Below are 23,118 nucleotides of genomic sequence, written 5' to 3'. Positions count from 1 at the left end.
TTTTTTTTATAAGAACCTTGGCATGGCATTATTTATTTAGTGCAGGTTCCTAGAAGTGTTAATACTGGCTCAAAAAGGGTGGAGCATTTAAAGGTTCTCAGTTACTCAAGAATTACTGGGTCAAGGAGGATGGCTCATTCACAGCATTTCAAATAAAAAATATTGCCAAACTGCTTTCCAGGAAAGTTTTCTAATTCATAATAGCTGAGTGGTTACCACAGTCCTATTTTTCTGTTCCTACCCTTCGTGTGCATACATGTGGTTTTGTTGTTTGTTTTGTCATTGTTTTAAGCAAGGTTTTGCTACTTAATCCAGACTGGCCTGGAGCTTGTGCACGGTCTTCCTGCCTTAGCCTTCCTTCTGTTGTCTGGAATTACGAGCATACACCACCTGACTTCTTTGCTCCCTTCGTTCTACCAATTATTGTTTTCCGTGTTTAGAGTTCTCCCCACTCCCAGCCCCACCCCGTTGGTTTTTTGACCTAAACTCAGGATGCTTAGTCTAGCCTTGAACTCCTGACCTTCCTGTCTCCTAAGCACCAGCGAAGTGCTAAGATTTCGGGTCGGAAATAGCAAGCCGGGCTTTAATTGTGTTTTGTTGTTTTTTCTTTCACCATTCAATTTGTGAGTCCATGTTGACTAACTACTGACAGGCCCACGAGAGCACGCTCACTACTTAGAAATGTTCCAACCTGCCTTAATTCTTGGACGAAAATGGGGATTTTTACAAATCACTATGGTGGAAGGTACTGTAAAGGCGTCGGCTCTCCCTGCCAGGAAGCAACGTCTCGCGGGATGTCGGTGGTCCATGAGTCCTCGAACAGAACTACAAGGCCCAACATGCAATGCGCTCCAAGGTCCAAGCGAGCCAAATGAAGGCGCGGAGCCCATATCACGTGTCCGTTTGCGTCAGCAGCCGGTTGTCACTCCCACGCTTTTTTCATAAGCTTGCACCTTGGTCGCCATTTTGTGTTGAAGGTTGTAGAACCTCTTGAGTCTCGTCGACTCTATGGTCAAGCATTTTGGGATTCGACCAATCGTAGTCCCGGTCTCGTGAAAGGAACCCGCCTTTATCCGCAAGGAGGCGGGAATTGCCACGAAGCTCCTGTGGAGAGAGAGGAAGAAGCTGAAAGAGACCAATAAGAAAGATGGAGTTGATGACGCCAGCCAATTGGAAAGTGGGGAGATAACGGCCAATGGGAGTGAAGGGACCCCGAACACGTGGGAGGGGGAGCTGAGCGCTGAGACCAAGGGCTAAAGCTGGGAGGTGAGTCAGTCACCTTGAGCAGGGAGTGTGCTGTGGGCCGAGCAGGGGCTGCAAGGGGAGTGGGAGTGCAGGTGACTTGGGGCCGGGAGACAGGGGTCCGCAAGGCCGTGGGCTGTGCCACGTGGAGCACCATATGCCTCCAGGGATAGGGAAGGAGGACTAGAGTCTTTAAGCCTTATCAATTAATGTTAATTACCAACGGTAATGAGCGATAAACGGCCGCTGGGGAGAGTAGGGGACAGCTATGTAACTTGGGCAGGATCCTGCACGACGTCTGCCAGTTTCTGCCTCCAGTCTTCCCGGGAGACCATTCCTTTTCGCAACATTTCCCTCTTGGGGCCTGAGCCACCTCCTTTTACTTCCGATCTCGGTTGCTGTCCTTCTGCAGACTCGCTGCGCAGAAAGTGGTTGACCCCGGAATCTGCTCTGTCCTTCTGACCTCTAATGCCCTCCGTAGCTGGGGTCTAGGAAGAGGGTTGGGGAGAACGATTGGAGGTGGATGGGGACGACAGGAAGTTGCCAGTATAAGCAGACACCCGAGCTTTCATAGGAATTACGTTTTTTTTTTCCACCCCCTTCTTGCAGATTGAAAAATGCAGACCACCAAGGCACTGCTCATTTCTCCAGTTCTGGTAAGTGGAGGCTCCGGGTTTCCCTATAGTGCCGGGTATGGTATGGGAGCAATCTTGTTTAATGAATGGACTAAGAGGAGCTGGCGTTCCGTGATGATGATGGCTATTGGAGGAGGGTATGTAGGATGTGTTGCAGTTAACCTTTGTTTATTCGGGCCTGTAAACCAAGCTGTCGTGGCTTTCTGAGCCTCCTCAGATAAGCTAGAGCTGACCTTTTATCACAGTCCTGGGGTGGCTGTAGCCAGATAACATGAAAACAGTTTTTCTCAATCTTGGCTGCATGTTCAGTTCATCTGGAAAGCCTAGCGCTCCTAATGCCCAGACTGCATGCACCTCGGACCAATTGCATCAGACTGTGAGAATGAAGGTGGAACCCCCAAGCAATTTTGGTAGAACTCCCCAGGTGATTCCCACGTTCTGCCAAGCCTTAGAGTCATTGCACTGAGAATAATAAGTCAAGAAAATCGTGTCCCTGGGAGCTGTTCTAAGATGGCTGTTCTGGGAGTCAAACCAGGCTTTCTGGCCCACTGCATGAAGGATATATGTTGCTGTGAATGCATTTTAGTAAATCTCTCCCCTTGGTGCCTTTTGTTACCTCAACAGTTGATTGGATGTTTGAGACTTACTCTATTCTGGAAAACTGATTGAGTCTGTGCCCTTGGAAATGAACTTTGGTACCTGGTTTGGTTTGGTTTGGGTTTGGTTCTGAGGAATGACCCTAGGGTCTTGTGAGTGATCCCCAACCTGGTATGTTATATCAAATGGTGATTGCTGCTGCTGTGGGCCACTACAGGCCATCAACATAGCTGTCACCGGTGCAGACCAGCCTCAGAAAAAGAAGAATAAGTTAATTGACCTTGAAATTGATTGGGCCGATTGTGACAAACTCCTATTACTTAGATTGGGTTTTTTGTTTGTTTTTGTCTGATTTGGAGCAATATATCTTTCTGATTTTACAGATCCGCTCCTGTACGAGGGGTCTAATCAGGCCTGTGTCTGCCTCCCTCCTGAGTAGACCAGAGGCCCCATCTAAACAGGTAAGGAAGTGGGGCCCCTCAGCTTGTCCCTGGACAATGATCCCACCAGTTAACTGAGATGCTTTTAGGAGAATTAGGGGATCTACAACACCCTCGTGATTCCAAGACTCAAATGACAGTCAGGATGTGACTAGCCCTGTCTGAAATACCCTGGGACTGACATTGTCCCTGCACATAGAGCACTCTGCCCTTTGAGGCTGAGTGCCAGCTACTTCTTAGCTCAGGTGGGTGGGGTGACTGTGGAGCGGCCACCTGACAGCCGTTTCACTGCTCCTTGCCCTCCCTGACTGCTTCCCTTCCCTTCAGCCTTCCTGCAGCAGCTCCCCTCTCCAGGTGGCCCGAAGGGAGTTCCAGACCAGTGTCATTTCCCGGGACATCGACACAGCAGCCAAGTTTATTGGTGCTGGGGCTGCCACAGTTGGTGTGGCTGGATCAGGGGCTGGCATTGGCACAGTGTTTGGTAGCTTGATTATTGGCTATGCCAGGTAAGTTTGGGGCTGCCTGTAGTGTTTCTTCATATAATCTCCACACCATTTGGGCAGAGTCTTAGCAAGCGGGAGTCTCCAAGTTGATGTTCTTTTACCTCCTATTTCTCCAGTGACTTAAGTCAAAATTGAAGTATGCCACTAGTGAACTTGCCAAGTTGCTCGTTTCCTTTCCTGTCCAAACTCTCAGGGTAGATGTAGGCTATCCTCTTTTGGTAGTAATGCACTCCCCTCCCCTAACCTGGACCCTCACCCTTTCCTGTCTGGCAGGAACCCATCTCTCAAGCAGCAGCTCTTCTCCTATGCCATTCTGGGCTTTGCCCTGTCTGAGGCCATGGGACTCTTCTGTTTGATGGTCGCCTTCCTCATCCTCTTCGCCATGTGAGGCTCCATGGGGTCACCCGGCCGTCCCTGCTGCTTTGACTCCATTGCCAGTCCTGGTGCTGGAGTGTGCTGAGCTTTACCATTAAACAACAACATTTCTCTAAACCATACGCCTGTGCCTATCTTTCTACCCTGGGGGTGGGGGGGTGGCTTTAGAATGGGGAGAAGTGACACTTGGGTCAGCCTTGGTGATAAGGCAGAGTGTGGAAGAGTCCCACCGCCTCCCAGGATATGAAATAGCCTGGGTAATGATGGTGGTGCTTGGTCCCTTTCAAGTTTAGCAGATTGACAGGTGCCATTTCAGTGGACTTTGCTTATTTGAGGGAGGGGTGATATATTTTCTTTTTTTTAAAGATTTATTTATTTATTATTATAATTAAGTACACTGTAGCTGTTTTCAGACAGCACCAGAAGAGGGCGTCAGATCTCATTACGGGTGGTTGTAAGCCACCGTGTGGTTGCTGGGATTTGAACTCTGAAGAGAGTTTGAATCCCTTCGGAAGAGCGGTTGGTGCTCTTGCCCGCTGAGCCATCTCTCCAGCCCCAAGGGGGAATGTATTTTCTTTTGTTGAGTCCTTAGGGCCTTGCTGTGTGGCTCTGGCTGGCCTGGAATTTACTATATAGACCAGGGTAGCTATGAAATTATAGAGATCTACCTGCCTCTACTGGGGTTAAAGGCATGCGCCCCCTATTGTTTGTAACAGGTAACATTGTTGAGAAGCTCAACTTAGAATAAGCTCTGTGCTGAGTGTTGAACTACAATCCTGTTAAGCATACCTTTTAAGCCTGATTTACACATGAGAGACCTGTGCTTAGGAAAGCAAAATAGTTTGTGCAAAACCCAGAGCAGAGAAGGGGAATTAGCTTAAATTTAAAGGTGCTACTCATCTGCTGTTCCCCCTCACCCTTAGTCCTTTTTTTATTTTTGCCACACAATTTAAAGTACTGTGGAGAAGCAGATTAAAGGTAGAGATGCCAAGCCGTCAAGATGGCTCTGTGGGGGGAAAGGTTCTTTCTTTGTTTTGTTTCTCTGTGTAGTTCCGGCTGTTCTAGAACTCAGTCTGTAGACCAGGCTGGACTTCAGTTCACAGAAATCCTCCTGCCTCTGCCTTCCAAGTGCTGGGATTAAAAGGTGTACCACCACAGCCATCTGAGTAAAGGTTCTTGTCACAGTAGCCTGTGGATCCATAGAAGATACAGTGAAGGTGCTCCTCCTCACCCGGATCTAGCTCATTTGTGGGGCTCATTTTCATTTTCAGCCTCATGGAATTTTAGATGTTGACTACACAGAACACACACAGGTTCCCCTTAAACAATCTATAATCTTTGCTTGAGCCTGAAAGTACTTTTGGAGGATGTGGACTAATGAATTCCTTAGTGATGTGAAGCTGCTTTTTCTGTGGCCTGTGCCTAGACCTGACTTTGCCCTCATTTGGCTAAAATGGCACTGATAGCCCAGGTAAGATAATGACGAGTCTACTGTCACTCCACACACATAAAAAACATACATGCATACATATTTGTGTATGCAAACTGGCAGGAGAGCTTCTATGTCCATGCAGGCACTCAGGCCAGAAGGCTGTCAGATCTCCTGGAACTGGAGTTACAGGCAGATATGTTACTAGAGTGAAACTCACATCTATAAGAACACTTTGATCTCTTTTTCTTTTTTGAAAATTATTTAAATTTATATTTCATGTACATTGGTGTTTTGCCTGCATGTATGTCTCTGAGGGTGTCAGGTCCCCTAGAACTGTAGTGACAGACAGTTCTGAGTACCATGTGGGTGGGCTGGAAAGTAAACCCAGGTCCTCTAAAAGAGCAGCCTGTGCTCTTAACACTGAGCCGTCTCTGCAGCCCCTAGTATGAGCTCTTAACCATTAAGCCGGCTTTCGTGTCTAGAACAAGTCATTTTTTACAAGAAACCAAGAGGAGGACTGGAGAGATGGCTCAGTGGTTAAGAGCACTGACTGCTTTTCCAGAGGTCCTGAGTTCAATTCCCAGCAACCACATGGTGGCTCACAACCATCTATAATGGGATCTGATGCTCTCTTCTGTTGTGTCTGAAGACAGCTACAGTGTACTCACATATATAAAAATAAATAAATCTTAAAAAAAAAAAGAAACCGCCAGGCGGTGGTGGCGCACGCCTTTAGTCCCAGCACTTGGGAGGCAGAGACAGGCGGATTTCTGAGTTCGAGGCCAGCCTGGTCTACAGAGTGAGTTCCAGGACAGCCAGGGCTATACAGAGAAACCCTGTCTCACAAAAAAGAAAAAAAAGAAAGAAACCAAGAGGAGAATTCAGAAGGGTGGGGCATCCTGCTAAGGTTATATGGCTGGTTAGTAAAGCTATTGTTTAAATTCTAGAACCTCTTCTTATCACCGTGCTGACTCATCAAGAATATGTTCAATGACTTGCCCAAGGCCATGCAGCAAACCACCATTTCCAACCCAGGTCCTTTTGACATTTACTCCTGTTTCTCAGCTTTGTTGTATATGGGGCCTGGTAGTATAACGTCAGCATCCCGGTTTCCAAATAACCACTCTGAGACTTACATTTATTAAGAAATGCCTAGGCCATAAGCTAGGCTGCTTCCCCCCCAACTAACTCTTAATCTATCCAATTTATTTGAACCTGAGTTCAGCTACATGACTGATTTTCTTCTCAGTTTCACATGTCCAACTTCCTCAGAGCCCTGGTGGTGAATCTTCCTTAGCCTAACTCCCAGAATTCCTTTCTCTCTCCTGGAATTTCTACCTACTACTTCCTGCTTTTTGCTAATAGGCCATCAGCTCTTTATTGGCAGGTGCTGCTTCCACCTGGCAGTTTCAGTAGTTGCCTTGAGGGCTGTTACTGCTCTGTGAGCAGTAGGAGCCTAACATAGCCACTAGCTATCAGTAGCAGCAGATTCTCAAGTTGACAACCATTGACAGATGCCCTCTTGGTTGTTTTACCTAAAGGAACTCCCTCAGAGTTACTAACCAGTGCTAAATCCTGAGACAGCCTGGCAGTTTCAGGCCAAAGGAAGAGGACTAAAGGTGACCTGGCAAAGTGTCACCAAGAGAGCAGTAGATTAACTGGTAATATTGTTACACAAATGGAATACCATAACCCTTGGGGATATGACGCTGGCACCCTTGACCGGTCACTTGCTTTGGAGGTAATCAAGGAACACTCCCCAGGGAAAGTAGTTGCTTTTTCCTTCTTGTGAAAGGCCAGGAACCTGCGAGGCTGCTTCCATCCCATCCTGGCCTTCAAAGAGCCTTGGCATTGGCTGAACTTAACAGATCAGCAGGGCTAGGAATCTAACAAGTGGACTCTTGGAGAGAGAATGCTTTCATGTGTGCTATAGGCTAGTTAGCATCACAACCTCTAAGGCTCTTCAAGGTCTGTGACATATTAGCTCTGGTACATGGAGGAGACCATTTTTTGCTTAGTGCAAAATGTTTGTAAGTGAATGCAAAGATGTTTTGATCTTGGAGGGGTTTATGAGAATAAACTATGCTCTGAAAAGACCATAGGAGCCTCAGTCAGGAGCTGCCCGTGAGGTTGGCAGGCAGTGTAGCTTGGTGGTAGACTGCTTGCCTAGCGTCTGAAACCCTGGATTCTAATCCTAGCTAGGGGACAGGGGGATGAGAAGTGCATGCACTTGAGACACAAACAGAAATATGAAGCCCAGCCCTGCCCTGTCGTAGATAAGATGCTACCCTCTCCCCAGTGGTGACTTCTTCATCCCTACAATGGGGATGAAACTGATTTTTGGTGATTGTAATGAAATGAAATAGTACAAGTAGTATATGTAAATGAGGTAACATCTGTTGTGCCCAGTTTCACATGCTGCTGGGGACCAGGGCAAGCATTCAACCAAGTGAATCACATCCCTGTCCCCATCCAGGTTATTGTTTTGTTTGTTTGTTTGTTTGTTTGTAACCCTGGCTGTCCTGGAACTCACTCTGTAGACCAGGCTGGCCTCGAACTCAGAAATCTGCCTGCCCTGCCTCCCAAGTACTGGGGTTAAAGGCGTGCGCCACCACTGCCCAGCGAGAGATATTTTCAAGTACTAAAAGCTTTAAAATATCTGGTCCAAGTTCTGATTTGTTTTCTTAGTTCAGGATTTATGATCTATTAGAAAAGTATTCATGTATTCCTGGCATAGCACCAAGACACAAGCTGGAGTGCTGGATGCCCCAGACAGTGTGGGACACACCACTGGGAAGCCAGAGATGAGTCTTCATGGTGCATCTCCTCCAAAAGGCCATCTGAACACTGCTCAACCTCTACCATCTGAGAATGACACTTGCAAAGTCTTACCAAATTGTGTTGGCCCAGCGCAGAAACAACATAAAGCTGGGGAGGAAGGAGATTTGAAGCTGTGTTCCTATGGGAAGCTGGCTCAACTGTCAGCCATTCCCAGAGGGCATAGAATTAGTTCCAGCAAGCATGCTATTGCTCTCTGGCCAAGTTCCCTATGGAAAGTAGCCAGATGTTGCCTTGAGAAAGCCAATGGACACTGGAGGAAGTTGGCCAGCTTACTTTGTGTTTCCCCTTCTCTGGGTCCTTATGTCATCCTGGCCTCCGCTCTGTCAGTGCCTCCCACGGTGGCTGGGAGCTAGTCCTTTAAGCACTTGCCATCTTCGTCAGTCTATCACGCCTTGACTTGCTGGTCCTTTGTGCAAGTTTGGCTCAACACTTTGAAAATACTCATACCTAAGGAAAAGGAGAAGAGGTGAAATGCTAACGGGCTATGACCAGGGGGAGGGTCAGTGGCCGGGCCTTATTTCCATCCTCCTGACCTTTGTGCAGTAGCTATTGAACATTAGACCCTAGAGCTAGGTGTCCCATCCTTCCGGCTCTAGAGGAGGCCCTAGCCAGTGGCCAGACATGAATAACCAAACCACTGAAATAAAGCTTGCAAGAGCTTGTAATAAAGGCATGAATAACCAACCATAAGAACCTGAAGAGGGAGTAATTAAAACTGGTACACAGTAATAATAATAATATGCCTGGAAATGTTATGGCTTGGCAGAGAAAGTGGAAGTCCAACCCGCTTTAAAGGACATGTAAGGTTAATTGAGAGTTAATAATTATTGGCCCTGGGCAGTCATTGTGCCCATTCATTATCATATTTTCTGCTTTTAGTATCTTCAGTTGTTGGCCCAGTTTTACTAGGAGGAGCAGAGATTTGGAGAGGTTAAGTAATTAATATTTCTTCAGCTAGAGGCCAGGGGAAGTGTATTGTAAGCCTAAAAAGTATCAGGAAGAAAGGCCTAAGCCAGGCAGTGGTGGTGGATGCCTTTAATCCGAGCACTTGGGAGGCAGAGGTAGGCAGATTTCTGAGTTTGAGGCCAGCCTGGTCTACAGAGTGAGTTCCAGGGCTATACAGAGAAAGCCTGTCTTGAAAACAAAAACAAAACAAAATTCTGGTGCAGCCCTATGTGCTAGCACTCGTCTTTAGTCCCAGCAGTCTGGAAGCAGAAGCAGACAGATCTGTGAGTTCAAGGCTAGGCTGGTCAACAAAGTGAGTTTCAGGAAAGCCAAAGCTGTTTTCCCCCTGTAGCCCTGTCTTGGAACTAGCTCTGTAAACCAGGCTGGACCCAAACCCTCAGAGAACCACCAGCCTCTGCCTCCTGACTGCTGGGATTAAAGCCATATGTGCCACTACTGCCTGGCAAAATAACGTTTAATAAAATGTTATTTTGTTTAAAAAAAAATCAAACCCAAACAAAGATACATCAACAAAACATGGAACCTCTATAAAATAGTATACTGATTAGTTTTATTTATTTATTTATTTATTTTGGTTTTTCGAGACAGGGTTTCTCTGTGTAGCCTTGGATGTCCTGGAACTCACTCTGTCGACCAGGCTGGCCTCAAACTCAGAAATCCACCTGCCTCTGCCTCCCAAGTGCTGGGATTAAAGGCGTGCACCACCACCGCCTGGCAATTAGTTTTATTTCATGTTAAGTTCCTAAGCTGAATTCACAAATAACACACAAGCTAGAACCCTAAGTGCATGCATGTGTGTGTAGCAAAATGACAAAGTCTGGAACCAGATGCAGCTCTGTGTCCCTGCTCTCAGTGTGATCCTATGTGTGTGACTGACCTTCTGTCTGTCTGTAGTCACTCCGTCTGTTACAAAAGGCTAGTAACAGTCCTTCCATCACAGAGCTGGTGAACGGAGTAAGTAAGATGAAGCAGATAAACAACGTGTAGCCTTATGCCCTCAGTGGCAGCTTCAGAACATAACAAAGCGTTTGTTATTTCCAGTCGCACCCCCCCACCAAGACCATTTGGAAAAACCACACAAATGTCCAGAACTTGTCCAGAAATGCTTTTCACTTCTTGGTTTTTGTTTTTTTTGAGACAGGGTGTCCCTTTGTAGCCCAGATTGCCTTGAACTCAATTTGTGGCCCCAACTATCTTACATCTTACGACCCTCATGATTCCTCAGCCTCCTGGAATCATGTGCTGAGCTGACGGGCATGTGCCACTTAGGAGCCAGGCTTCTTTGGGAGGAAAAGAAAAAAAAAAAAGGAGTGTTGGGGAAACAAGATCCAAAGTGAGACTCTGGCTATTTGTTCTAGAATGAGTATTCATAAATGTCCTAAAGTTAATATGAATATTTCATTGGGTGTAGTGGCTTATGCAGGTCACCTCAGCAGTAAGAAGGCTGAGGTAAGCAGCTACACATGGAAAGCTTGTCTCAAAAAATATTCTTACACTTTGCTGGAGAAGTATCAGTATGTTTGTTATGGATGTTGTCTCAGACCAGCCGAAAAGCTTGTATAAATTCTCAGTCATGTGTTATCTCTGGTTTTCCTGCAGTGAGCAAACACACACACAGACTCGTATTCCTATCAGTAGAACAAGGCTAAAGTCTTCCCCTTAGTCATAGAATTAATTTTCGTATTACAAATCTCAATACAGTTCTAAGAAATCGAGAATTTCAAACCCGTAATTCCAGGATTAGCGGGTAGAAAAGGTACTGAGCTTGGAATCAAGCCTGATGCTTGACTCCTACCACGCTGTCAACTTCTGTGTCATTATCTCCAGGGCAATGCCTAGCAACAGCTCCTGGCCTTTAGTATGCCCTTCATAAATAAATATTGAATAAACTGAAATGGTCTTTTATTCGCAGGTTCTTATTCCGTTCTTCCTTAGTTCATCCGCAGTCAGGGGGCAATAGTAGTCGATGGGAGAGATGACCAGGCATGATCCATCACAGAGCCGTAGGAATGTGCAGTCAAGCTCTTCTTTCGATTATCCTACAGGGAAGCTGGACCATAGTCCTAACCCAGGATTGAGCATCGATGGCTCCTCCCTTTAAAGGAGAAGCTGTGGCTCTCTCCATCTTCTGTGAACCATCTTCTCCTACTTCAATACTCCAACATAAAACCTTTAACCAAGGTGGGCTGCCAGCATCTCCAGCGGAGCGCAGAAGCTGCCGGCCTGGAGCGCCCGCTAGCCCCCGCCCCCAGCTCTGGAGGACCGTGGGTGGACGCTCTGGCAGCACGCCTCTCGCTGGTCCGGGCGGAGGTGGGCGGAGCCAGCGCCACCCGGGCTAGCGAAGCGGAGGGTGGGGACACTCTGGCCCGGCTCTCGGTGGTGCGGGAGCAGCGGCCGCTCTGGTCGGCGGACGTGCTGCTCAGCAGTCCCGGAAGCGAAGCAGCGATGGCGGAGAGTCCGACTGAGGAGGCGGCGACGGCGACGGCGGGCGCCGGGGCGGCAGGCCCAGGGGCGAGTGGTGTTGCCGGTGTGGTCGGCGTTAGCGGGAGCGGCGGCGGGTTCGGGCCGCCTTTCCTGCCGGATGTGTGGGCGGCGGCGGCGGCGGCGGGCGGGGCCGGGGGACCGGGGAGCGGCCTGGCTCCGCTGCCAGGACTCCCGCCCTCGGCCGCTGCCCACGGGGCCGCGCTGCTTAGCCATTGGGACCCCACGCTCAGCTCGGACTGGGACGGCGAGCGAACCGCGCCACAGTGTCTACTTCGGATTAAGCGGTGAGCCGGGGTTTTTCCTCCCTCACCCCGGAGCTCCAGGGCTCGACCTTCCCCGCCCCCCACCTCTCCCCATCGGGGCTCTCTCCCGCCTCACGTCTTCCAGGCCCAAACCCTGCGGGCCTCTACTGACCCGGCCTTAGTGTCACCCTTTCCCTCCCTCCCTCTCCTCAGCGCCGGGCCCTGCAGCCCAAACAGATCCACGATTGCCCTCGGGCCTACCCCGCCCCTTAGCGACCTCCGGTGAGCCCTGCAGGTCTGTTCCGGACGCCTTATCCCTACCCCCTCCAGTTCACCCGAAACCTGACCCTTTTGCTCTTCTGTAACACTCGGTCCCGCCCTTCGCACTTCCCCTCTAACCTACCCCACCAGCTTACCTAAAGGCTGCCCTCAGGCCCCACCCATCAGTTCCCCCCATCTCTTCTGGAGTCCCCGCTTGGAACATACTCTACCTGCATTGCCCAGTTGCAGACTCGAGTCAGTCTTCCTTTTACCTTCCCTTTCCTCGTTTCTCCACCATATGGTCCTTTCCACGGGTCTAGATAGCCTCCCTGACTTTCTTGAACCCCCTTTCCGATCTCCACCAAGCTGTCTCTCACACCTGTCCCAGAAACTCAGCGTTTCTCCCATCCCTCAGTACCACTCTGGATTGTAATATCCTATTCAAGAACTTTTTCCCTATGTTTACCTCCTAGATTGTCTGGTTTACTTTTGTGAAGCAGATGTACTCCGTTCAAATATAGGAACAAAAGGCCTAGGGCCTTTTTGTGCTTGTTTCTTGGGTGACCGGTCTTAGATCATATCACTCCATAGATAAATATGTTTTGCAAAAGTGCTCACTTAGTATAGAACCTATTGCATGGCAAAGGATAAGACTGTTGAGCTATTAATTTTGAAACTTGTTTCCTGGTGACCAGATTTTCATGCCCCTTATCTGGATATTATCCCAAACATTCCAAGTCCCCTCAGGTGTCCGCCCAGCTACATATTTTTCAAGTTTTTAATAAAAAACTACACCATGCGTGTAAAGTACCTGGCACAGTGCCGGACACAGAACAACTTCACGGTTATTGCCACCTCTAACTTAAACTCAGAATACAACTCTCAACTCCTTAACTGTTTGATTCTCCTAGTCTTGATACAGCTTTGAGTTTGGCCTGGACAAACTCCTTTGTTCTGCTACCCTACTGTGTCTCCAGACTTCCTCATAGTTGACTTTCTCTGAGCCAGTTCTCAGCTGATCCATTCTAGCTGATGACTGACCCAGAAGTTTCATCCATCCTAGTTACTACATGTCCTCTTTCAGACATGAGGTTCTGGTAATTTCAGAGGATTCTCTTTTCCTCAAAACAACTCTATCCTATTAGTTTCCTGGACACACAGGCCATGGTAGACTCGCTCCCGCTGGCTTCATACAGTCTCCTTACCAACAGAGCGAACCCATATGGTTTATGGAATAAGTTCTGCAGCGGACATAATGATGCTCCCCCACAGTTAGTTTTGAGAAGATCTCTATGCTCAGTTGTAGTACCTGGGAATCTGGGAGCTAGGAAGTAAGTGAGTTTCCATGTGGGAAGAAGTGAGAGTAAATGGGATATGGCTTTTCCAGGGTGACATCTGATACCATTGGGATGTTGCTGGCTTATTTTTCCTCTCTGAGTACCGCCCCCCCACCCTAAGGAAACAATGCCCCTTTGATAATAATTTGCTCTCTGCCTGCTGACAAGTATTCCGCTGAGATTTCTGAGCCAAGAAGACAGTGCAAACATTTCCAGTACCAAGCACCACTTTCTCAAACCCTGGGCTCACTGAGGTGATGATAATCGCTGTCTTCCTCAAGGGAGTTCCCTCTTCCTCATTCCTCCTACCTCCTCTTGGTGTTATACAGGGATATCATGTCCATTTATAAGGAGCCTCCTCCAGGAATGTTCGTTGTACCCGACACTGTTGACATGACTAAGGTAAGTAACTTGATGGGGGAAGGGGCAGGGGAATTATGCAAAAATTGGGCCCATAAAATTGAAAAGACCTAAAAAATAATAATTCAGCTTTCCTCTCTGATTGTACAGATGAAGAAATCAAATCCCTGAGAAAGTAAGTGGCTTGCCCAAGGTTATACACAGTGAGCGGTAGTGCAGAATCTTAACTAGGTCTGTTGTCAGGGTACACAGGTATTGTTTGGCTCAGAAAATCCTCAGACTGACATGCTGTACCTCTCGTTCCAGCTTAGCTCTTAACAGACCACTCTTTCCTCTCAGCTGCTCCACTCTAGATGATGCATGTGCTCCCAGGCTCTGGTCCATCCCAGCATCCTGAGTTTGGCTGAAGTGCTGCAAGCCAGCTGTAGTGTGGTACAGAGTCCTGGTCACCTCGAGACCTATCCTCTCTTGTCCTCTACACAGGAAGCTTCTACATAATAGTTGTGTTCTTCTGGCATTTATACCTAGGCTTCTCTGTCATTAAATACTCTACCCTTGGGAGTGAATTTGGACATAAGCTGATGTTGTGTGGGGGGTGGGGGAGAGAGTCAGATAACATAATCTAGGGTTTTAAGCAAAAAGCAGTGAGTTCAAATTTCCTAAAGTAAAAACTCAGCTTATATATTGTTATAAACTTTTTTATTTTGAATAGACTTTCTTTTAAATTAATTATTTTTTTCTTTTCATGTGGTTGGAAATATTTTTTCGGTAACATGCTGTCTCCATTCAAGTGCTAGGGTAGTATGCTAATCTCTGAGGCCTTAAAATTGGTGCCAGTTGACTTCACTATTTCCAGAGTTTGCAGACTAGAATATAACCTACTGTGTTGCCAGGGCAGAGTAGGATTATAGATTTGAGACATGAGAGTACAAGGTCTTTTTTCCTCTTGCTGTTTAAATTCTGAGCATACTTAAGTCATTAGTTAGGAGCCTTTGAAAAAAAGCATAGAATTGAGTCAGCTCAATTTGCTTCCCTTCTTGAAGAAAACTTGTGTTCAATAATGGAATAATTATGCCTTGTAGAGGAAGAGAACTGAACTTAATGTTATGTTTTTAGGAATACTGATTTATTTATTTATATTTATAACAGTATTGGAGAAACTTTTGGAGGGATGGTCTATTGGCCATGAGTGGACCCTGAATTTTTTTTTTTTTATTTTATTTTATTTTGTATCTTTGACACGGTAGTTTTGATCCTCTGGAGGTAGGAAGCAGACAGCCTTTGCATCCATGTAGTTATCAGTTCTGCACTGTTGTTGACACTAGTGCTGTATCCTCTAATCCCTTTCTTCCAGTCATCTTTCCCTCCCCTTCTCCCCTTCCTATCACACACTTAGAATGGACTTGCATCATAAGCATGATTAATAACCTTAGGCAAGTCCAAGCATCTCAGTCAAAACGTACGGATTCCTAAATGTAAAAACTTAATTTTATATTGTATAGTTTATATATTTATTCCAATTGTTGTCCATAACACCAGTCAGGGAGGTCTGGTGGGAAAAACAAAACAAAACTTGTTTTAAGGTAATATTGACAAGGATCACTTTTTACCTTGGGCTTTAACTTTTGAACGTAACCTCTGAGTATGGTGTATGATGCTACTCTACTGTAATGGGATTTCCTTACATTGGAGACCTACATACGTGAGTGAGCAGGGAGTTCGTTGTGTATGGTGAGGATGTAGAATATGAACACCAGGCAATGCATGCTGTTGGTTACTGCTTCTGGTGGGCGGAGGAGGGGTTGTGGTGGGGCATCACCTCACAATTTTGAGATGGGGTTTTATTTTGCAGATTCATGCATTGATTACAGGCCCATTTGACACTCCTTATGAAGGGGGTTTCTTCCTGTTCGTCTTTCGGTGTCCACCTGACTATCCCATCCACCCACCTCGGGTCAAACTGATGACAACGGGCAATAACACAGTGAGGTTTAACCCCAACTTCTACCGCAATGGGAAAGTCTGCTTGAGTATTCTAGGGTAAGAGGAGACTTCTAAGAGGCCAAGTTGGTATTAGCTAATAATCACTCTAGGACAGCCTTCATCAATTAGGGTTCCTCTCCTGAACCCACAGCACAGAAGTGATTGAGTATTCAGTTCTCAGGATGGCACATGTGTGGTATCATTCTAGATGGAAAGGAATAAGATCACGCTATTACATACATGTAAGAAACGTTTTATGAAATGGTTTACTAAGTGCAGTCCTTGAGCTGCCACAGCAACACCTGAAGATTTGAAGGTCCCATCCCTACAAGTGTATCTCAAGCTTTGGGGAGTGTCAGCGGTCTGCTTTTTAGAGGCCATACAGATGATTGTGCTCTATGCCCCTTTGAGAACTACTCCCTTAGGAAACATTAGGGCCTTCCTTTTTCCCCAGAGGCTTGGGAGAGGCTGCAGGTCTGCTGTATTCATGCAGTAGGTGTCTGATTGGAGTCTCTTAATGGGTGCCTTTGGAGACAGTGGTACTAATGATGATTGTAACAATTTAACAATTGAATAAAATAATCTGAGCTTAGAAATAATACCAGATATGAAACGGTGTCACATATATTCCCTGGGTGCTACTAGGAAGTTGCTTTGTGGAGTTCTTTCTCATTCCATATCAATTGCCTTTGTAAGTTTAAAATTCAGAATGAAGAATATCTTGTAGCCTGCTTTGGATTCTTTTGCAGTCCAGGTTTCCTTGAGGTAGAGAGTGAATATGGGTTGAGTGTTGAGAAAGTTGCTGTAACTGCTGATGCTGTTTCTTTCTAGCATCTAGCACATTTCTGTAAGAAAGGCAGCTGAAACACATTAGAAATGTGGTGCGCTCACATGCTATCTTTTGCACTCTCTCTTTCTATCTCTTTCTATCTCTTTCGCTCTCTCTTGCTCTCTTTCTCTCTTTCCCTAGAACTCTCAAATCTAGGGATATGGCGTACTCTGCTGGGATTATGATAGCTGGAAAGTTCCATTGAAGAAGATTATCTGTAATAAGCCCTTCATCTTATTAGGCCACATAAGTGTCTCTGCTGGTGGGATTGGGTCCCTTGATAATATGGGAGTTAAGTCATGGGTTTGGTAAGAAGTTTGTCTTGAAAGTATGTGTGTAGTTGGTTCTCTCTCAGTAAGCTAATATGAAGCCATCCTGGATACTAGCTTATACAAAGATGGTGGTTGAGTGAAAGCTGCTGAATTTGTTGCATGGTAATGAGAGATCCACCCTGAAATAGAAATTTTACAGGCCTGAGTCCTGGAGTAAGGAGGTTCTTATGTAGTTTTAGTTGGCTACATTAGCTTTTTGGCCTAATTCCCTCTTCATAGCTAACTTACTTCATAGTAACTCAGGGTGACTAGCTGCTGAAATAATGGAGTGAGAACTAACCCCATTGATTGGAATTGCCACGTGTAAAGTGGGGAACAGCACTGGGAGAGAGCAGTCTCTGGAGTTTCTAGTCCACACCCGTGACTTGGGTCTTCCTCAAGTGTAGAAGGGAAAGGATAGTGTTTAGTTAATTTAAGCCAGTTGTGGCTGAGGTTGTATTCTGTTTCCATCTCTCATGTGATCTTGTTAATTAATTGAGCTAAAATAAATACCTGTCATGTATGGTAGGACAGATTTCTGTAAGTTCAAGGACAGCTTGGCCTACTTAGCAAGTTCTAGGACAGTTAGGGCTATATTAGTGATTCTCTACCTCTAAGTAAATAAATAAGTGGCACCCTGTCTCTAAATGAAGGAAGGAAGGCGTTGATGTTCAAGTGGCCCACTCTTAATACCTAATGTGGTTTAGCCCAGGAGTGGTGTAAGGAGGCAAAAGCAGGAAGATTGCTTTTAAATTTAAGAATAGCCAAGGTTGGCCGGGCAGTGGTGGCACGCTCCTTTAATCCCAGCACTCAGGAGGCAAAGGTAGGCGGATTTCTGAGTTCCAGGCCAGCCTGGTCTACAGAGCGAGTTCCAGGACAGCCAGGGCTATACAGAGAAACCCTGTCTCGAAAAACAAAACAAGCCAGGCAGTGGTGGCACACGCCTTTAATTCCAGCACTTGGAAGGCAGAGGCAGGCGGATTTCTGAGTTCGAGGCCAGCCTGGTCTACAAAGTGAGTTCCAGGACAGCCAGGGCTACTCAGAGAAACCCTGTCTCGAAAAACCAAAAAAAAAAAAAAAAAAAAAAAAAAAAAAAAAAAAAAAGAAGAAAAGAAAAGAAAAACAAAACAAAAAAAGAATAGCCAAGGTTGTATATACCAAGACCCAGTCTTAAAAATAAAAGTGTGGGGGGGGGAGAATATTTTCCCTGGTGTTCAAGTTGTTTTCTGTCTGATATTTTAGATTTTGTCAGACTCTCCACATTCTGAAAATGTGCCCTTGTTTCTATCTTAAAGAGTTGCGTGTCTTCAGAGAATTTGACTCTGCTTGTCTTACTACAGAGCTGAGTCTATAAACTTAAACTTGTATCCTCTTGCAACAGCTTTAGTCACCTTTATACCTCTGATTAGCTGCTCTCCCTTCACCAACTCTGTCAACACCAATAATTACAAGCTTTTCAAAGTCACAGGTTAACATTTAGACAGCCTTTAGAGTTATTTTCCCTAACTTGAGTTCCTGTTTTGGTAGAGTGGCCTTTCCTTGGCCACTGTTTCTTTTCTAGATCAAGTAGAGTCTTTTCAAAGTTGTTGTTCTTGCTTGTTCTCTGTTTTCTTCTCTCTCATTTGATAAGAGAATTTTCGCATTTGACTATTCTGGTGAATGAGGGTAAACCAGAGGTTGGGAATTTCCCAAAAGTTAATAGTGAAAGAGCAACTAGTGAGTCACTAATGGTGGTGATGCTGTCAGGGTTCATTGGCTCTTCTCTGCATCACCTATCCCTGTGCTATGCTTGCAGTACGTGGACTGGCCCTGCCTGGAGCCCAGCCCAGAGCATCTCTTCTGTGCTTATCTCCATCCAGTCCCTGATGACTGAGAATCCCTACCACAACGAGCCAGGCTTTGAGCAGGTAAGGACTGGTGGGCCTTGTGCTGAGACCTGTAGGTGCTCTGAGCTACCCCGGAGAGTACTTTTTCTTTTTTTCCACCTAGGATAGCCCCCACATGATACTGGGATAGAGAGCAAGGGAACCGACATAAATGCTCTTTATTTGCAAGAACTGCAATATCAGCTGGGCATGGTGAAGCACACCTTTAATCCCAGTCCCAGAGAGGCAGAGGCAGGTGGATCTCTGAGGTTAAAGCTAACAAAGTCGGGCTGGTGAGATGGCTCAGTGGGGAAGAGCACCAACTGCTCTTCAGAAGGTCATGAGTTCAAGTCCCAGCAACCACATGGTGGCTCACAAACACCCATAAAGAGATCTGACACCCTCTTCTGGTGCGGCTGAAGACAGCAACAGTGTACCTACATATAATAAATAAATAAATCTTAAAAAAAAAAAAAAAAAAAAAAAGCTAACAAAGTCGCTGGGCGATGGGGGTGCACACCTTTATTCCCAGCACTTGGGAAGCAGAGGCAGGTGGATTTCTGAGTTGGAGGCCAGTGTGGTGAACAGAGTGAGTGCCAGGACAGCCAGGGCTACACAGAGAAACCCTGTCTCTAAACAACAAACAAACAAACAAAAGCTAACAAAGTCTAGTGTAGTGATTTCTTCTTAGTGAGACCCTGTCTCAAAAAAATGAAACATACAAACAAATGTTACAATAAGATTGTTAAGTATTTGGCTTGGGTTAGCCTACTTAGTTGAGGTAAATGTTGTCATTTGGAAATCAATTTTGAGCCTACTTTGGGAACTTCTTAGTTTGTTTTTGTTTTAATTTATTCTATGTATATGGGTAGTTTTTTCTGTATCTATGTTTGTGTACCTTGTGAGTGCCTGATGTCAAGGAAGTCAGAAGAGGGCATCAGGTCCCTGGGACTGGAGTTAGAGACATCAACCACCATGTGGGCTCTGAGACTCAAACCCTGGTCTTGTACAAGAGCAGCAGGTGCCCTTAACCGATGAGCATTTCTGCAGCTCCTTGCCAATGGTTTATTGAGGGTGTCTGCAATCTGCAGCATAGCCTTACGATGGTCTGTAATGACTACTGCCCTGCTGAGCTGGCCCCCCCAATAATACCAAGGATTACATTTATAGAACTTAACCCTTTGGGTTTTTCATTTTGAAACAGGTTCTCAGGAGTTGTATAGGTTGGCCTTGAATTCTCTATATTCCAAGCTGCCTTTGAACTTTTTCTTTTGTAAGATTAGTTTTTGTTACTTGTACTTGAGTGTGTGTTGTGTGTTGTGCATGCATGCACACATGCACATGGCTTGGAAGCCAGGAGAGGGGGTGGGATCACATGGAGCTGGAGTTGTAGGGGATTGTGAGCTACTAGGTATGGGTGCTAGGGTCCAAACTTGGGTCTCTGGAAGAGCAGTAGTGTTTTTAACCACTCAGTCATCTTTCTGGCCTCCTAGACCTTGAACTTTATATCCCTTTACTTTAGTCTCTCCTGATAGTGGGAATCACAGGCCTGTGTCACCCAGTCTTTCTTTAGCTGTCTATTATTTTAGAGATAGGATAGGTAATTAATTATTTGTATATTTAAAGGAGCTAGTCATTAGTTAAGACAGTGGGGCTTATAATTAGCAACAAAACTAATTAACAAAATTAGTTAAGTATTCTAGTTGGCACTGCAAAGAAAAGGGCATAGGAAGTACACATTTGCCAAGGGTAATGTTGTGTGCCAGGCTGTTCTAGTCTTCTATGTATATTGTTTAATATTTATGCTGACTATGAGGTAAATATCAGACTAATTTTCAGGTTAGGAGATAGAGGTTTTCTTTTTCTTTGTTTTGTTTTTGTTATTTTTTTTCCCAGATTTGTGTGTGTTTGTGTATGTGTGTGTGTTATGCACATGCATTTTTGGCCTAGAACCCTAGGGCCAAAGTGCCTTATATCTTATTTGCATCTGTCTAGCTCCCAACTTTTGACTTTATTTATTTGGAATGTTAAAGATTGTTCCTTTGATAAGTTTACAGCACTTCAGAGATAGAGGAACCTACAGACAAGAAAAGAAATTAGCCAGGCAACTCCAGCATTGTTCCCCATTAATCTTTACTTAATAGGCCTTTTATTGAGACTCAGAATAATCTGTTGGATCTAGTTTGCTGATTAGCTATTTGACCTATAATAGAATGGGTGTTTTTATGCTTAGGGAGGTCAGGGGTCCACGGCTTAGTTGTCTTGGAGTTACAGTGGGAAAGGTATTCTTTCATTCTTTCACTGTCTGTTTTGGGTCATGTATTCTGTATTAACCCTGAAGTTTTTTGCCTGGCTTTTCTCTTGACTAAATGGATACTATACTGTCTGTCAAAATACAGGAAAGACATCCAGGAGACAGCAAAAACTATAATGAATGTATTCGGCATGAGACCATCAGAGTTGCAGTCTGTGACATGATGGAGGGCAAGTGCCCCTGCCCTGAACCCCTACGGTATGTGTCCATCCATTCTGGAGACTCAGTTTACCTCAGAATCTGTTGTCAAGAAACATAGAATAGGGGCTGATGAGATGACTCAGCGGGTAAGAGCACTGACTGCTCTTCCGAAGGTCCTGAGTCCAAATCCCAGCAACCACATGGTGGCTCACAACCACCCTTAATGGGATCTAAAGCCCTCTTCTGGTGCGTCTGAAATCAGCTATAGTGTACTTATTTATAATAATAAATCTTTGGGCTGGAGCAAACAGGGACTGAGTGAGCGGGCTGACTGGAGCGATTCAATTCCCAACAACCAGATGAAGGCTCACAACTATCTATACAGCTACAGTGTGTGTACTCATATACATAAACAAACAAATAAATAAATCTTTTAAAAGAAAGAAAGAGAAAGAAAGAAAAGAAAAAAGTAGAACAGAAAAAGAAAGATGGATTTTGGATTTTTGTTTGTTTTTTGTTTTTCGAGGCAGAGATTCTCTGTATAGCCCTAGCTGTCCTGGAACTCACTCTGTAGACCAGGCTGGGATTAAAGGCGTGTGCCACCACTGCCTGACAGATTTTTTTTTTTTTTAATTCTTTTTTTATTTGCTTGTGGTTTTTGTTTTGTTTTGAGACAGGATTTCAGTATGTATTAGCCCTGGCTGTCCTGGAATTGGAACTTACTATGTAGACCATGCTGGCCTTTAATTCACAGAGATCCAAATGCCTATACCTTCTGAGTTCTGGGAGTAAAGATGGGCACCACACACCTGACTCCAGACCTATAGTCTTACACTTGCAAGTACTTTACCACTGAGCCCCAAACTTTTGTTTCCTTATCTGCTGCTCCTCACTTTGTGTTTTACACATTTGCACAAGCATACTCACCTGTGGGTGGGCGTGTGGAGGCCAGAAGTCAGCACTGGGGTCTCCTCCTCTCTTTATTTTTTGAGACAAAGATTCTTTTTTTCTTCTTCTTCTCCTTTTAAAGATTTATTTATATATTTTATGTATGTGAATACACTGTAGCTGTTTTCAGACACATCAGAAAAGGGCATCAGACCCCATTACAGATGGATGTGAGCCACCATGTGGTTGCTGGGGTTTGAAGTCAGGACCTTCAGAAGAGCAATCAGTGCTCTTACCCGCTGAGCTACCTCACCAGTCCATGCCTCATGTTTCTGACTGCTCTTGTTTAATTTCCAGGGGAGTAATGGAGAAGTCCTTCCTGGAATATTATGACTTCTATGAGGTGGCCTGCAAAGATCGCCTGCATCTTCAAGGGCAGACTATGCAGGTAATACAGTTTTGTTGCTAATTATAAGCCCCACACAGAACATGGGCAATCACCCTCACATAGGTTACATCCACATCTCATAAAATATCACAACTAAAAAAAGTCCTCACCTCTGATTGTGAGGTCAGAGAGAAGACTGACTTGCTTAAGAACGTGAAGAGATGGTTTCTAGTCAGAGTCAAGGAGGAATGATCTGTTCCAAAACATACATTTAAGCCTTTCCTTAGCACATCCTTAAACTCTTCCAGGACTATATCCTGCTCAGAACATCAAGAGCTGATCAAACCATCACTGTGGGTACCTGTCCCTGACCCTAAGGGCTTACAGAGAAAAGTGACTTAGGGTAGCAATAGTGTGATGCTGATTCCTGCTTTAGTGGTAGTAACTAGTTCATTCTCTACTGAGGAAGTGTGTTCTGGCTTCAGATAAGAAAAAATAGGGGCTGGAGAGATGGTTCAGTGGTTAAGAGCACTGACTTTCTTCCAGGGGTCCTGAGTTCAATTCCCAGCAACCACCATGGTGGCTCTCAACCATCCGTAATAAGATGCCCTCTTCTGGTGTGTCTGAAGATAGCTACAGTGTACTTAGTTGTAATAAATAAATAAATCTTTTTTTTTTTTTTTT

The 23,118-nt window shown here is 45.4% G+C and overlaps 2 protein-coding genes across 4 annotated transcripts in view; both read left to right on the top strand.

The window, feature by feature from the left end:
* The first annotated feature begins 1,176 nt into the window (after positions 1-1,176).
* Positions 1,177-3,909, top strand: Atp5mc1 (ATP synthase membrane subunit c locus 1). Of its 3 annotated transcripts, none has more exons than XM_031351315.1 (5): positions 1,177-1,266; positions 1,852-1,898; positions 2,858-2,935; positions 3,242-3,420; positions 3,691-3,909. In XM_031351315.1, exons 2-5 carry the CDS (start codon positions 1,860-1,862, stop codon positions 3,803-3,805), a joined length of 411 nt encoding a protein of 136 aa, XP_031207175.1. In that variant the 5' UTR covers positions 1,177-1,266; positions 1,852-1,859; the 3' UTR covers positions 3,806-3,909. The 3 variants fall into 3 exon arrangements, with proteins under 3 accessions (XP_031207175.1, XP_031207176.1, XP_031207178.1); XM_031351316.1 differs by having other exon boundaries at positions 1,222-1,337; XM_031351318.1 differs by lacking the exon at positions 1,177-1,266 and adding an exon at positions 1,273-1,321.
* A 7,449-nt stretch (positions 3,910-11,358) lies between these two features.
* Positions 11,359-23,118, top strand: part of Ube2z (ubiquitin conjugating enzyme E2 Z) — a 17,746-nt gene continuing 5,986 nt past the window's right edge. The window contains exons 1-6 of the mRNA XM_031351508.1: positions 11,359-11,799; positions 13,685-13,757; positions 15,568-15,755; positions 18,634-18,745; positions 21,103-21,215; positions 22,404-22,494. Of these exons, the coding sequence (XP_031207368.1) occupies positions 11,477-11,799; positions 13,685-13,757; positions 15,568-15,755; positions 18,634-18,745; positions 21,103-21,215; positions 22,404-22,494 (900 nt within the window). The 5' untranslated portion in view covers positions 11,359-11,476. The remainder of the gene's footprint in view (positions 11,800-13,684; positions 13,758-15,567; positions 15,756-18,633; positions 18,746-21,102; positions 21,216-22,403; positions 22,495-23,118) is intronic.

Source organism: Mastomys coucha, unplaced genomic scaffold (assembly GCF_008632895.1).
Source record: "Mastomys coucha isolate ucsf_1 unplaced genomic scaffold, UCSF_Mcou_1 pScaffold5, whole genome shotgun sequence".
Lineage (NCBI taxonomy): Eukaryota > Metazoa > Chordata > Mammalia > Rodentia > Muridae > Mastomys > Mastomys coucha.
This window is presented reverse-complemented; position numbering and strand designations above follow the sequence as displayed.

Bases quoted from the DNA above. Each gene is read 5' to 3' on its own strand.
- Atp5mc1 (XM_031351315.1), top strand. From the start codon at position 1,860: ATGCAGACCACCAAGGCACTGCTCATTTCTCCAGTTCTG. The intron at 2,936-3,241 runs GTAAGGAAGTGG...CCTTCCCTTCAG, and splicing joins CAGAGGCCCCATCTAAACAG to CCTTCCTGCAGCAGCTCCCC. The intron at 3,421-3,690 runs GTAAGTTTGGGG...CCTGTCTGGCAG, and splicing joins TTGATTATTGGCTATGCCAG to GAACCCATCTCTCAAGCAGC.